The sequence below is a fragment of the Mobula hypostoma genome, chromosome 20 (genome assembly GCF_963921235.1).
Source record: "Mobula hypostoma chromosome 20, sMobHyp1.1, whole genome shotgun sequence".
In the NCBI taxonomy this organism is placed as follows: Eukaryota; Metazoa; Chordata; class Chondrichthyes; order Myliobatiformes; family Myliobatidae; genus Mobula; species Mobula hypostoma.
This window is the reverse complement of record NC_086116.1, coordinates 48,783,980-48,799,965: the sequence shown is the minus strand read 5'-3', so window position 1 is coordinate 48,799,965 and position 15,986 is coordinate 48,783,980. Positions and strand designations below refer to the sequence as shown.

The window sequence follows — 15,986 nt, the reverse complement described above, 5'->3', positions numbered from 1 at the left end:
GTCTTCACTGCAGAAGACACTAACAATTTGGTGGACGTTCCAGCAAATTGGCATGATGTGTTTGAAGTTACCATAACTAGAGAGAAGGTTCTTAGGAAACTGAAAGGTCCGAAGGTAGATAAGTCACATGGACCAGATGGTGTATACATCCCAGCGTACTAAAAGAGGTGGCTGAAGAGATTGTGGAGGTATTAGATCTTTCAAGAATCACTAGATTCTGGAAGGGTTCCAGAAGGCTGGAAAATTGCAGATGTCACTCCACTCTTCAAGCATAGAGAGAGGCAGAAGAAAGGAAACTATAGGCCACTTAGTCTGATCTCAGTGGTTGGGAAGATATTGGAGTCAATTATTAAGGATGAGGTCTCAGGGTACTTGGGGGCACATAATGAAATAGGCCATAGTCAGCATGGTTTTCTCAAGGGAAAATCTTGCCTGACAAATCTGTTGGAATTCTTTGAAGAGGTAACAAGCAGGATAGACAAAAGGTAATCGGTTGTGTACTTGGGTTTTCAGAAGGCCTTTGATAAGGTGCCACACATGAGGCTGCTTAACAAGCTATGAGCCCATGGTATTACAGGACAGATTCTAGCTTGGATAAAGCAGTAGCTGATTGGCAGGAGACAAAGAGTGGGAATAAAGGGAGCCTTTTTTGACTGGCTGCCGATGACTAGTGGTGTTCTACAGTGGTCGATGTTGGGATAGATTCTTTTTATGTTATATGTCAATGATTTGGATGATGGAATTGATGGCTTTGTTGCAAAGTTTGCAGACGATATGAAGATAGGTGGAGGTGCAGGTACTTTTGAAGTAGAGAGGCTACAGAAGAAATGACAGATGGAATACAGTGTCAGGAAGAGTATGGTCATGCACTTTGGTAGAGGAAATGAAAGGGTTGACTATTTTCTAAATGGAGAAAAAATACAAAAAAACTGAGATGCAAAGGGACTTGGGAGTCCTTGTGTAGGATTCCCTAAAGGGTAATTTACAGGTTGAGTCTGTGGTGAGGAAGGCAAATACAATGTCAGCATTTATTTCAAGAGGAATAGAATATAAAAGCAAGGATGTAATGTTGAGACTTTATCAAGGATTGCGGGGGCCTCACTTGTAGTGTTGTGAACAGTTTTTGGACCCCTTATCTTAGAAAGGATGTGCTGAAACTGGAGAGGGTTTAAAGGACGTTCACGAAAATGATTCCAGGTTTGAATGGCTTGTCATATGAAGAGCATTTGATGGCTCTGGGCCTTTATTCACTGGAACTCGGAAAAATGAGGGGTGACCTTCTTGAAACCTATTGAATGGTGAAAGGTCTTTATAGAGTGGATGTGGAGAGGATGTTTCCTATGGTGGAAGAATGTAAGACCAGACTCAGAATAGAGGGACATCCTTTTAGAATGGAGATGAGGAGGAATTTCTTTAGCCAGAGGGTAGCCACAGGCAGCTGTGGAGGCCAAGTCTTTATGTATACTTAAGGCAGAGGTTGATAGATTCTTGATTGGTCAGGGCATGAAAGGATATGGGGAGAAGGCAGGAGATGGGCTGAGAAGAAAATTGAATCAGCTATGATGAAATGGCAGAGCAGAGCCAAGTGGCCTAATTCTGCTCTTATATCTAATGATCTTATGGTCTTAACCCTCTTCCCCTCCATTCCACTCATGAGGATTGGCTCATGGAACTCTGACTTCTTCCCTCTGTAGTGGAGAATCAGCTCTTTGGTTTTGCCAATGATGAGTGAGAGGTTGCTGCGGCACCATTCAACCAGGTTTTCAATATTTTAACTTGCCTTATTAGCTGTGAGAGCATGTAAGGTAGAAAAATGTGGAAAAATAATTTCAAAATGATCACCAATGATTTTCTTTCATTTCTTAGTGTTTATCTGTTTTACACTGAGGGTTGCATCATGCTTTTTGTGGCTTATTGCTCTGTTAAGTGTACTTTAAATATTTTATTCTTTTTTCTTGTAGGGACATGTTTATCACTCCTGAATACAGACTAAGCATGACAAAAATGATAGGCAGTTATCTAAGCTATCTTTTTGACCTGGAAGCAGGTGAGGTGGTAAGTAGTTGATAACTTTTTTATTTTCTAATGCTCTGTACAGGACCAATACCGGATAAGTGTGAAATGAATATTTATGATTCACTCTACATCTAACTTTGATTTTATGAGCAAAAGAAATTACAGGTTATTCAGATTTCTATATCTTACCACTGAAATATAATAACTCCACACATGCTAATTACAAATCTATTTGCATAATTATGTCTAATTATACATGTCATTATAATATTTATATCATTTATCATATTAGACATATCATTATTGTATTTCAATAAGTAAACATAGATCACTTTGCATGCCTGCCAATCCATTCTCTCTCCATCTCTAGTTTTCTCCCTGTTCTCCCTGCCTATTTAACCTCCTGAACTTAAACTTTTTGACTCACTTCCTTGGGCTGATCACATTAGATATGTATTTAGTTAGTCCTTTTAACCAATCCGAACGGCAGGAGTCAAATTTAAATCATACCATAAGACCATAAGACCATAAGACAAAGGAACAGGAGTCGGCCATTCGGCCCATCGAGTCTGCTCTGCCATTTTATCATGAGCTGATCCATTCTCCCATTTAGTCCCACTCCCCCGCCTTCTCACCATAACCTTTGATGCCCTGGCTACTCAGATACGTATCAATCTCTTCCTTAAATACACTCAATGACTTGGCCTCCACTGCTGCCCGTGGCAACAAATTCCATAGATTCACCACCCTCTGGCTAAAAAAAATTTCTTCGCATTTCTGTTCTGAATGGGCGCTCTTCAATCCTTGTCATTCCCTCTGGTACTAGGCTCCCCCATCATGGGAAACAACTTTGCCACATCCACTCTGTCCATGCCTTTCAACATTCGAAATGTTTCTATGAGGTCTCCCCTCATTCTTCTAAACTCCAAGGAATACAGTCCAAGAGCGGACAAACGTTCCTCATATGTTAACCCTCTCATTCCCGGAATCATTCTAGTGAATCTTCTCTGTACCCTCTCCAACGTCAGCACATCCCTTCTTAAATAAGGAGACCAAAACTGCCCACAGTACTCCAAGTGAGGTCTCACCAGCGCCTTATAGAGCCTCAACATCACATCCCTGCTCCTATACTCTATTCCTCTAGAAATGAATGCCAACATTGCATTCGCCTTCTTCACCACCGACTCAACCTGGAGGTTAACCTTAAGGGTATCCTGTACGAGGACTCCCAAATCCCGTTGCATCTCAGAACTTTGAATTCTCTCCCCATTTAAATAATAGTCTGCCCGTTTATTTCTTCTGCCAAAGTGCATAACCGTACACTTTCCAACATTGTATTTCATTTGCCACTTCGTTGCCCATTCTTCGAATCCATCCAAGTCTCTCTGCAGACTCTCTGTTTCCTCAGCACTACCAGCCCCTCCACCTATCTTCGTATCGTCAGCAAACTTAGCCACAAAGCCATCTATTTCATAATCCAAATCGTTGATGTACAATGTAAAAAGAAGCGGCCCCAACACGGACCCCTGTGGAACACCACTGGTAACCGGCAGCCAACCAGAATAGGATCCCTTTATTCCCACTCTGTTTCCTGCCAATCAGCCAACGCTCTATCCACGTATGTAACTTTCCCTTAATTCCATGGGCTCTTATCTTGTTAAGTAGCTTCATGTGTGGCACCTTGTCAAATGCCTTCTGAAAATCCAAATATACAACATCCACTGCATCTCCCTTGTCTAGCCTACTTGTAATTTCCTCAAAAAATTGTAATAGGTTTGTCAGGCAGGATTTTCCTTTAAGGAATCCATGCTGAATTCTGCCTATCTTGTCATATGCCTCCAGGTACTCTGTAACCTCATCCTCGACAATTGACTCCAACAACTTTCCAACCACCGATGTCAAGCTAACAGGTCTATAATCTCCTTTTTGCTTCCTTGCCCCCTTCTTAAATAGCGGAGTGACATTTGCAATCTTCCAGTCCTCCAGAACCATGCCAGAATCTTTCGACTTTTGAAAAATCATCGCTAATGCCTCCGCAATCTCCACAGCTACTTCCTTCAGAACACGAGGGTGCATTCCATCTGGTCCGGGAGATTTATCTACCTTTAGACAATTCAGCTTCCTGAGTACTTTCTCTGTTGTAATTGTGACTGCTCACACTTCTCTTCCCTGCCACCCTTGAGTGTCCAGTATACTGCTGATGTCTTCCTCAGTGAAGACTGATGCAAAATACTCGTTCAGTTCCTCCGCCATCTCCTTATCTCCCATTACAATTTCTCCAGCATCTTTTTCTATCGGTCCTATATCTACTCTCACCTGTCTTTTACTCTTTATATACTTGAAAAAGCTTTTAGTATCCTCTTTGATATTATTTGCTAGCTTCCTTTCATAGTTAATCTTTTCCCTCTTAATGACCTTCTTAGTTTCCTTTTGCAAGCTTTTAAAAACTTCCCAATCCTCTGTCTTCCCACTAATGTTTGCTTCCTTGTATGCCCTCTCCTTTGCTTTAACTTTGGTTTTGACTTCTCTTGTCAGCCACGGTTGCATCCTTTTTCCATTCGAAAATTTCTTCTTTTTTGGAATATACCTGTCTTTCACCTTCCTCACTTCTCGCATAAACTCCAGCCACTGCTGCTCTGCCGTCCTTCCCGCCAGCGTCCCTTTCCAGTCAACGTTGGGCAGTTCCTCTCTCATGCCACTATAATTTCCTTTACTCCACTGAAATACCGACACATCAGATTTCGGCTTCTCTTTTTCAAATTTCACAGTGAACTCAATCATGTTATGACCACTGCCTCCTAAGGGTTCCTTCACCTCAATCTCTCTAATCATCTCCGGTTCATTACACAATACCCAACCCAGTATAGCTGATCCCCTAGTGGGCTCAACAACAAGCTGTTCTAAAAAGCCATCTCGCAGACATTCTACAAATTCTCTCTCTTGAGATCCAGTGCCGACCTGATTTTCCTAATCCACTTGCATGATAAAATCCCCCACAATTATCATAACACTGCCCTTCTGACAAGCTTTTTCTATTTCCTGTTGTAATTTGTAGTCCACATCACTGCAGCTGTTTGGAGGCCTATAAATAACTGCCATCAGGGTCCTTTTACCCCTGCGATTTCTTAGCTCAACCCATAAAGATTCTGCACCTTCTGATCCTATATCACCTCTTTCTAATGATTTAATATCATTTCTTACCAATAAAGCCACGCCTCCCCCTCTGCCTACTTTCCTATCCTTCCGATACACTGTGTATCCTTGGACGTTCAGCTCCCAGAGACATGCATCCTTTAGCCACGTCTCAGTGATGGCCACAATATCATACCTGCCAACGTGTAGTTGTACAACAAGATCATCCACCTTATTCCTTATGCTGCGTGCATTTAAGTATAACTCCTTAAGACCAGTATTTGGTACTTTTCGCTTTGATTTCACTGCAATTTTATTGCACTGCAACTCATCCCAATGGCTACAAATTTGCCCCATCACCTGCCTGTCTTTCCTGACATCTTTACTGCTCACTATCTTAGATTTATTTCTGTTTTCCTCTTCCTCTGCTCTATCATTCTGGTTCCCACCCCCCTGCCAAATTAGTTTAAACCCTCCCTAACAGCTCTATTAAACCTTCCCGCCAGGATATTGGCCCCCTTCGGGTTCAGGTGTAACCTGTCCATTTTGAACAGGTTATACTTCCCCCAGAAGAGATCCCAATGATCCAAGAATCTGAAGCCCTGCCCCCTGCACCAGTCTCTCAGCCACGCATTCATCTGCCTGATCCTACTATCCTTGCCCTCACTAGCACGTGGCACAGGTAGCAATCCTGAGATTACTACCCTGGAGGTCTTGCTTCTCAGCTTCCTTCTTAACTCCCAGAAATCTCTCTTCAGAACCTCCTCCCTTGTCCTATCTATGTCATTGGTACCAACATGTACCAAGACAACTGGCTACTCGCCCTCTCCCTTCAGAATATTCTGGACCCGAGCCAAGACATCCCGTATCCTGGCACCTGGGAAGCAACACACCATGTGGGTATCTGAAATGCCTGCTCAAGCTGCTAAGGATCTTACTGACATGTAAAACCCGCGGGATTTATCTGTTGGGAATTACAACCTTATTTTAACCTAAGGCCACAAAGTAACATTTAATCTTGGAAAGCTGTCATAAGTAACCAAGTGAAAGCAAGACATTTTCATTCTAAAAACATGTCACCTGAAAGGAACAGGAGTGGTACTCTAATCTCCACAAGGAATCCTTGGGCCTTCCCTTTCTTGGGTTTTCCCCAAGTCACCTCAAAGAAAGACTAGCTATCTGAAGTTCACATTTTAAATTAGATCATTGAGAAAAATATGCTTCTTTTATAATCAGTGTATGAGCCCTGCTTTCACAGATGAACTAAGACGACTGTTCCTTGGTGCTGCCTGCATACCATTTTCATGGCACCTCCTATCAGGTTTGGGCTAGTATTATGTTAATGATGTGAAAGAGTTAAAATGCTTTCATGTCTTTTGTAAGCAATTAAATGTGGATATTCCTCTATGCTACAAGCTAATGAAGTCGGTAGAATGGATTTTGGAAGCAGAGTACCACTCAAAACTAGCAATTATATTTCAAGTGATAAATCTCAATCCTTTGATCTTATTTTAAGTAATTTTTGGACCTGAGCAAAATATTAATTATTTTCATTTTGTATAATTCTTGCAGCTTCCCCCAGAAGTGTATAAGGCAGCATATCAGTTTTACTTAAACTTTTTACTGAAAAAGTACTTTCGGTGAGTACATTCTTTGTAAAAATAAATACTAAAGCTTGACCTTTTAAACAGATGTAGTGTAAATGTGTTGCATTTGTTGAGGGAGGGAGAGAGAGAGAGAGATTTATTCGGTCTGAATTGTCCATGTTGACTGAGATGCCTATATAGAGTTATACAGCATAGAAAAAAGGCTCTTGGGCCCAATTGAGCCATACCAACCAAGATACCAATTTAAGCTAGTCTCATTTGTCTGTTTTCAGCATATACCTCTCTAAACCATTCTTATCCATGTACTTGCCCAAGTGCCTTTAAAGTGTTGTTAATGTACTTGTCTCAACCATTTTCAAGAAGGTTTACTCACTTGGCATTCAGGATGAGTTAGTAAATTGGATAGATAGAGTGAAGGAAGGCAAAAACAATGTAAGCATCCATTTCAAGAGGACTAGAATATAAAAGCAAGAACGCAGTGCTGAGGTTTTATAAGACACTGGCCAGACAACACTTGGAGTATTGTGAGCAGTTTGGGCCGCTTATCTAAGAAAGGATGTGCTGATATTAGAGAGGACCCAGAGGGGGTTCACGAGAATGATCCCAGGAATGAAAGAGCTAACGTAAGAGGAGCATTTGATGACTCTGGGCCTGTACTCACTAGAATTTAGAAGAATGAAGCGGGGTTCTCATTAAAATCTATCTGGTATTGCAGGGACTAGATGGAGTGGACATGGAGAAGATGTTTCCTGTAGTAGGGGAGTCTAGGACTAGAGGGCACAACTTCAGAATACAAGGATGTCCACTTAAGTACAGAGATGAGGAGGAACTTCTTTGGCTAATCTGAGGCTTCAGAGGCAAAGTCATTGGGTATATTTAAAGTGGATGTTGATAGGTTCTTGATTAGTAAGGGTGTCAAAGGTTATGGGGAGAAGGTGGGAGAATAGGGTGAGAGGGATAATATATCAACTATGATGGAACGGTGGAGCAGACTTGATGGGCTAAGTGGCCTGATTCTGCTTCTGTGTCTTAAGTTCTTATGGGATAAATGCAAACAGGCTTTTTCCACTGAAGTTGGACGAGACTAGTACTAGAGGTCATAGGTTAAGGGTGAAAGTTAAAATATTTAAGGGGACCCTGAGGGAGAACTTCCTCATTCAGTGGGTGGTGTAAGTGTGGAACAAGCTGCCAGATGAAGTTGTGAATGCGGGTTCAATCTCAACATTTAAGAGAAATTTGGATAAGTACATAGATGGTTATGGAGTGCTGTGATTCAGGTATGGGTTGATGAGACCAGGCAGAGTAATAGTTTGGCATGAACCAGAGAGGCCAAAGGGCCCGTTTTTGCACTGACTCTTTCTGAAGTCAATGATCAGCTTTTTTGTTCTGTTGACATTGAGGGAAAGATTGTTGTCATGATGCTATGTCACTAAACTGTCTATTTCCTTCCTGTACTCCAACTTATTATTTGAAATGTGGCCCATTATGAGTATCCTCTGAAAATTTGTGGATGGAGTTAGAGCAGAATCTAGCTACGTAATCATGAGTTTGTAATGAATAGAGTAGAAACCTGTGTTTGGAATCATTGTGGTGGAGCTGATGCCGCCTATCCTGATTGTAGTCTGTTGGTCAGAAAGTCAAGGATCCAGTTGTAGAGGGAGACATTAACTCCCAGGCTTCCGAGTTTGGTGATGAGTTTACTTAGAATAATAATATTGAAGACAGAACTGTATTCTATAACTAATAGTCTGAGATAGGTCTCTAATATCCGGATACTCCAGAGATGACTGTAGGGCCAGGGAGATGACATCTGCCATAGACCTGTTTCAGTGGCAACCAAATTGCAGTGGGTGGAAGTTATGTGGAAATCTGGAATTGATCTGTGCCATGACCAGCCTGTCGAAGCACTTCATGATGGTAGATGTTAGAGCCACCGAGCAGTAGTCATTAAGGCATGATATCTTGCTTTTCTTGGGTACCAGGATGATAGCAGTTTTCTGAAAGCAGAAGGAAACCACAGAAGCAGGGAGGGTAAAATATCTGCAAATACTTCTGCCAGTCGAGCCGTGCGGATCTAAGAACACAGCCCGGGTCACTAACTGGGCCTGATGCTTTCCGTGGGTTCACCCTCCTGAAGATTGATCTTATGTCAGTGTGGGTTGTGACATACTCATTCCCTTCTTTTCGAACTGTTCATAGAATATGTTAAGCTCTTCGGGAAGGGATGTACCATCATGACGATGCTGCCTGACTTCATTTTATAATCCTTTATAGTATCTAAACCCTGCCATAGCTGATGGCCAGATGGAGACCGAATTTTGGAATGGTTTCTGACTTCTAGCATCTCTGATAGCTTTATAGAGGTCATATCTTGATTTCTTATAAAGGTTAGGGTCTCCTGATTTGAATGCTGCAGACCTAGACTTAAGAGTGTGGATCTCTTGGTTCATCCATGGTTTCTGCTTTGGAAACACCTGAATTGTTATTCTTAGGCACACAATCCTGAACACACTTGCAATTAAAGTCTGTAATGGTAGTATCATGCTATCTAGGCTGGCACCTGAGTCTTTGAACATGGACTCAGTGCAGTCATGTAGAATCTCATCTGTCATCCTCATACAGCATTTTCTGTTCTGTTCTGGATTCTTCTGTCTCTATTCTGTTTGTATTCAGGGAGTAGAAGCACAACCTGGTGATCTGATTAACTAAAATGTGGATAAGGGATGGCTTGGTAGGCATCGCTGATGTTTCTTTAACAATGGTTGATGGTGCTTGGGCCACTGGTGGGACAGGAGACATGCCGGTAGTATTGTGGTAACATACTTTTGAAGTTGGCTTGGTTGAAGTCACTGGCAATGTGACTTGTCAAAAAGGGCTTCTGGGTATCCTATTTCCAGGTTGTTGACCACAGAGTTCATTGAGTGTAGGTTTCATGTCTGTCTGAGGTGGGATGTAGATTGCCATCAGGACAGCTGAAGTGAACTCCCATGGCAGGTGGTATGGGCAACCCTTCACCATTAGATATTCCAAGTGGGTGAGCAGGAGCTAACCAGAGCCGTCATGTCAGAACACCACAAGGATTTGATTAAGAAGCAGAACACTCTTCATATAATTTTGTCTGAGGACACTGTACGGTCCATCCAGTGAATTGAGAAGCCTTTAGGCGGAATGGCACAGTGAGGTGATGCACATGTAAGCCATGTTTCAAAGAGACATAGCAGACAACAGTCTAATTCTTTTTCACACATTACCTATTCTACCCTGGTTGGGTTCTATGCAATGAGTTATTCTCTACATTCCTAATTGAGGATCTTCATCTAACATAGTTATGCCTGGAGTGGTTGCCCTCAAGTATCCTGTGAGGCACCATTTCATACATTCCTTTTAATACATCTTAGACATTGCTTTGATTTTAAAGTTAATTGCATTGTTGTAAGTCAACTCCTTCTTTCACATGTGAATGTTTATTTTTCAAATTCCCGTTGGCGCCATTCCATAATCACTTTATACTTCAACCACTAATTCTGTAATTAACAGGATGTTTGTTCATAGCAGACCATCCATATCAGTTTGTTCTGTGCTCAGGGTTAGCTCACAGAATTGTGCTGGCACAACTCTACTTTCTTGAAATGATGCTAACCAAATGTTCAGGCATTGATCTTGTGATCATGCCCCACCATACTTTCTTTGCTCTGTTACTCACTCCTGTAGATATAAAATGTGCACCAAATGCCTTGACCTATCTCAGCTCATTATTGCTCATTTCTGCTCATCACTGTTTTTAGGGAATTTTGTTTCCTTAGAAGTTTTTTTCTTGAAACATTAATTTGTGCCTTAGACATATCAATTTAATATAGAATCCTATTGAGACCAGTGCAGCTGGAATCCTGGGACAACATCAGAGATGTCATGTTTCTGATATCTTATTCTTCTAGATGTGATTTAAGGCTTTCATGCAAACTGAAACACTTCCCCCCCCCTCACATTGCTGAATACCCTGAATTGATAATGAGTGCTTCTGTCCTTTATATTTTTACCCATTTCTCCATCATTTTTCTCCTCTCATTTTAATCCCACCCCTGCTCCCTACCCCTCTTCAATTCTTCTCCTTTCACTTCTCAGTGGAGAATGATCTCAGTAATGTATATATGCACGTCAAATGCTGGTGATATTAAACCTGATTCTGATGTAATTACTCAGTTTCTGTAGAAATAATCATTATTGTATGCAGAACCCTTTTGTAAATTTTTTATAACAAGTTATGTATGATGCAGCTTTTCAGCAACAAAAACATAGTAGAACTTAGAACATGGAACATAGAACAGTCAACAGGGACTCGCCCTTGTTCCTACTATATCTGTGCCAAACATGATAACAAATTAGATTGAATCCCTTTGGCCTGCAAATGTCCCATATCTCTCCATTTCCTGCATATTCATGTGTCTATCTAAAACCTCTTAAACACCACCATTGTATGTGCTTCCACCACTATCCCTAGCACCCATTCCAAGTACCTACCATTCTTTTAAGCTTTCCCCCTCTCACCTTAAAAGTAGGTCATGTTCTTCCTTTGCTCATATTTCCTTGTCTTTGTGTATTCTCTGGAACACAGAACATAAAACATAGAATACCAAAGCATAGTACAGACCCTTCGACCCATAATGTTGTGTTGATCTTTTAACCTGCTCTAAGATCAATTTAACCATTCTATTCAACATAGCCCTCCATTTTTTTTCATTCCTTTGTCTATCTAAGTGTTCCTTCAACGTCCATAACATACCTGCCTCTACCACCACTGCTGGAGGGCGTTCCACGCATCCACCATTCTCTGTGTAAAAAACTTGCCTTTGACATCACCCTATACTTCCCTCAAATCACGTTAAAATATGCCCCCTTATATTAGCCATTTCCTCTGAATAAAGAATAATAAAATTATTTCTTTCTCAGAAGATTGCTGGAGATTAATTGTTACAGATCCTATGTTGAAACAATGTATTTAAGGGGTTAAAATAAATTTTAATGTAAATCGAAAAAAAAGAAGCATATGACAGGTATAGGCTACGAATCTCTTGAGGAACATGGATGATATAGGAGAGTACTTAAGATTGGAGTTAAGAGGGCAAAAAGAAGTAATGAAATATCTTTGGCAGTTAAGATTAAGGAGAATCCCAAGTTTCTTTTTAAGTATATTAAGATCAAATGGAAAGCTCGAGAAAAAGTTGTTTCCCCTTAGGAATCAAAGGGATAATCTACTATATGTACTGTATGTGTGGAGGCAAGGTCCTAAATGAATATTTCTTGTCTTTATTCAGCAAGGAGAAGGACATGGAGGATAGTGAGTACAGGGAGAGTTATGTTGATTGTCTGGATCATATTGATACGAGGAAAGTGGGGGTATTGAATATCTTATGTTGTGGACCACATAAGAGCTCAGGGCCAGATGTGTTCTATGCCAGAATACTATGGGAAAACATTAATGGACTCTGACAGAGATTTTTGCATCTTTGTTAGCCACTGGTGAGTACCAGAAGATTGTTTATGTTGTTCCATTATTTAAGAAGAACCAGGCCAGGTTGTTGAACCTTTTGTTAGTAATGGGAAAATTTTTGGAGAAAATTCTGAGGGACAAGAATTATGTCATTTGGAATATTCAGCGTCGCTTTGTTGGGGGGAGGGGAAGTCTGTCTCTCTGAATTGATTGTTTTTTGAGAGGATAACCAAAGGGATTGATGAAGGCAGTTTAGTAGATGTTGTCCATGTGGACTTTAGTGAATCACTAGCAGGAGAAAATTTGCAGATGCTGGAAATCCAAAGCAACACACACAAAATGCTGGAGGAACTCAGCTGGTAAGCAGCATCTATGGAAAAGAATAAACTGTCTTCTTCAGGCTCTCGGCATGAACCATCGATTGTTTACTGTTTTCCATAGATGCTGCCTGACCTACTGAGTTCCTCTAACATTTTGTGTGTGTGTTGCTTTGGACCTCATTGAGTTATTTAACAAGGTCCCTTGTGGTAGGCTGGTTCGGAAGGTTAAAGCGCATGGGATCCAAAATAAGCTAACTGATTGAACCCCCCAAAAATAGCGTGGTGACAAGAGGAAGACGATAGTAATGGCAGAACTTTTTTTCTGATTGGAAATTTATGACTAGTGGTGTACCACAGAGATTGGTGCTGGGACTTTGCTGTTATATATATTGATGAGTTAAGTGTGATTGTAAGAGGTATGATTAATAAGTTTATGAATGAAGAGTAAATTGGTGGTGTTGCAGATAATAAGGAAGGTTATCCAAGGTGACTGTAGGATGTACTGTAGATCAGTTAGGAATTTGGGCAGAGTGATGGCAAAAGGAATTTAATCCTGACATTCTCAAAGAGACTCATTTTGGGAAGTTAAATAATGTTAGGATGCATATAGAAAATACCAGGGCACTAAGAAATGTTGATGAACAGAGACAACACATACAAAATGCTGGAGGAACTCAGTAGGCCAGACAGCATCTATGGAAAAGAGTACAGTCGACGTTTCAGGTGAGACCCTTCATTTATTTGTTGATGAACAGAGAGACCAGGTGTGTTCATGTTTACTGTTTGATGAAATTAGCAATAGGGAAGAAGGCATATGGTGTGCCTGACTTTGAGATTAGCATATAGAATATAAGAGTTTGAATGTTACATTATATTTCAGTTTTACAAAATACTGGTTCAACCTCATGGAGTATTGTGTTCTGATTATAATTCTGATCGCCACAGAGAAAATATGATTGTGGAGAAGAGATTCACCAAAGGGTTAGTTATGGTTAGAGATTGGTTGGACTGACTTGTTTCCCTAGGGCAACGTAAACTGAAGAATGACTTAATAAAGTTATATAGAATTATAAGAGTCACAGTTAAGTTGGATACTCAGAACCCCTTTGACCCCCATTGTAGGGAGAAAAACAAGTAGGTATAGTTTTAAGTGAAAAGGAGGAATTTTAAATAGTATCTGAATGGTCGATATCTGGAACATGCTGCTGGAGCAGGTGGCGGAATTAGATACAATACTACATTAAATAGGCAAGGCGTAGGAGGATTCAGTCCAGGTGATATTAATGTGGTTGGAAAAGAAATCTGCTTGGCTGTGATGGGTCAAGATGCTTTTATCTGTGCTATTCAACTCTATGACTATGACTAAACTGGATTAGATTAGATTAGATTATGAGGACACGCAGTCCTCTTTTATTGTCATTTAGTACTGCATGCATTAAGAACTGATACAATGTTCTTCCAGAATGATATTACAGAAACACAAGACAAACCAAGACTAAAAAATCTGACAAAAACCACATAATTATAACATATAGTTACAACAGTGCAAAGCAATACCGTAATTTGATGAAGAACAGACCATGGGCACGGTAAAAAAAAGTCTCAAGGTCTCTCGAAAGTCCCATCGTCTCACGCAGACGGTAGAAGGAAGAGAAACTCTCTTCCTGCCATGAACTTCCAGCACCGCAAACTTGCCAATGCAGCACTCTGGAAGAACCCGACCACAGCCGACTCTTGAGTCCGTCCGAAAACTTCAAGCCTCCGACACCGAGCACTGAGCACCATCTCTGCCGAGCACTTCAACTCCGGCCCCGGCAACAGGCAGTAGGCAAAGCTGAGGATTTGGGGCCTTCCCCTCCGGAGATTCTCAATTGCACAGTAACAACGGCAGCAAAGCAGGCATTTCAGAAGTTTCTCCAGATGTTCCTCTGTGCTTCTCACGTCTGTCTCCATCAAATCAGGACTGTGCACGGCCCCTACTTACAAATACGATATCATTTCGGAGCGGCTGTGCGCGCTGCGTCTTCTCCTCCCCTCTGAGGATACTGGTGAGTTTAAAGGGAACATAGAAAACAAGGATCTGATGAGTGCAGAGAATGTGGGTCCTGGAGAGTTTAAGGATGTCTGGGAAACAAGACCCCATCAAATTTAGAGAGGGCACAGGAAAAGACCCCTGATGTGTTTAAAGGGAATCAGGGAATTGTCATTCAGTGAGTCAGCTATCGAAAAATTGAGTAGTTATTTAATAGGGTTTTATCATAAGGTAATACAGGAAGCATAAACATATGGAAGGAGAGGAACATATTAAATCCTTGGTATTTTGATCCTATCTGCTACTGAACATAGTGGTTGTGCTTTAGTAGTGATATTTAGATACAAAAAATGTGGTTTTTGATGGAGATTGGGTGAAAAAAACAGAAGAACTGTTTTAATCTAAGTCTTAATATTAATGCAGAAGTACTGACTGGGTGTTGTATAATTACTGTTATATAAACATTGTTTTTTTAAAAATTCATGACTCTTTTACTGCAGTGAATGGATGAATTATATCAGAAACAAAAGAAAAGAGCGGATTAAACTGTCACAAGATATGAACAAGGCTCAAGATCACTATGTAAGGAACAAATTAAAAATGGCATTTGATGCATGGTTGAAGTGGATCCAGATCCAAAGGAAATGGCATGCCTGTGAGTAGAATTGTATACTGTAGGGCAGGGGTCCCCAACCTTTTTTGCAACACGGACCGGTTTATTATTGGCAATATTCTTGCAGACCGGCTGACCGGCCAACCGGGGGCGGGGGGTGTGGTGTAGGGTTGCCAACGGACAAGACCAGCAATCAAATACGTTGTGTTTACCCCGAGAAAGACTACAATGACCATGAAGCCTTGCGCGGGCACCAGTGCGCATACGTGGCTTGCGCATGGGTGTACGTGCCGATTTTTTTTCTACAAGTCGTTTTTGGCGATTCTTTTTGGGCAGTGGCGGTGTAAATCACGATCAGAATATAGGTGATAAGTGGCTAATACACTCAATTTCATTTCTAAAAGGGTTTATCTAACGAATTTAATATTAAACACACAGCGCATATTTTCCTCGCATGAATATGGTGATAAGTCAATTATCAGGGGAGGACAGGGGAGCTTGAAGTAAGTGTTGAAAAAACTTCCAGTAGAAATGGTAGAGGCAGGTTCAATATTATCATTTAAAGAAAAATTGGATAGGTATATGGACAGGAAAGGAATGGAGGGTTATGGGCTCAGTGCAGGTCGGTGGGGCTAGGTGAGAGTAGCGTTCGACACAGACTAGAAGGGCGGAGATGGCCTGTTTCTGTGCTGTAATTGTTATATGGTTATATAAGTCAATAGCATCATAACATTTTAAGTAACGTTTGGATATTAAACACACAGCACATATTTTCCCC

General features: G+C 41.0%; 1 protein-coding gene across 1 annotated transcript in view; it reads left to right on the top strand.

Annotated features, from left to right (window-relative positions):
• Positions 1–15,986, top strand: part of fbxl13 (F-box and leucine-rich repeat protein 13) — a 175,363-nt gene that overhangs the window by 13,453 nt on the left and 145,924 nt on the right. Inside the window, 3 exon segments of the mRNA XM_063072833.1 lie at positions 1,962–2,055; positions 6,721–6,788; positions 15,096–15,250. Coding sequence (XP_062928903.1) covers positions 1,962–2,055; positions 6,721–6,788; positions 15,096–15,250 — 317 coding nt within the window.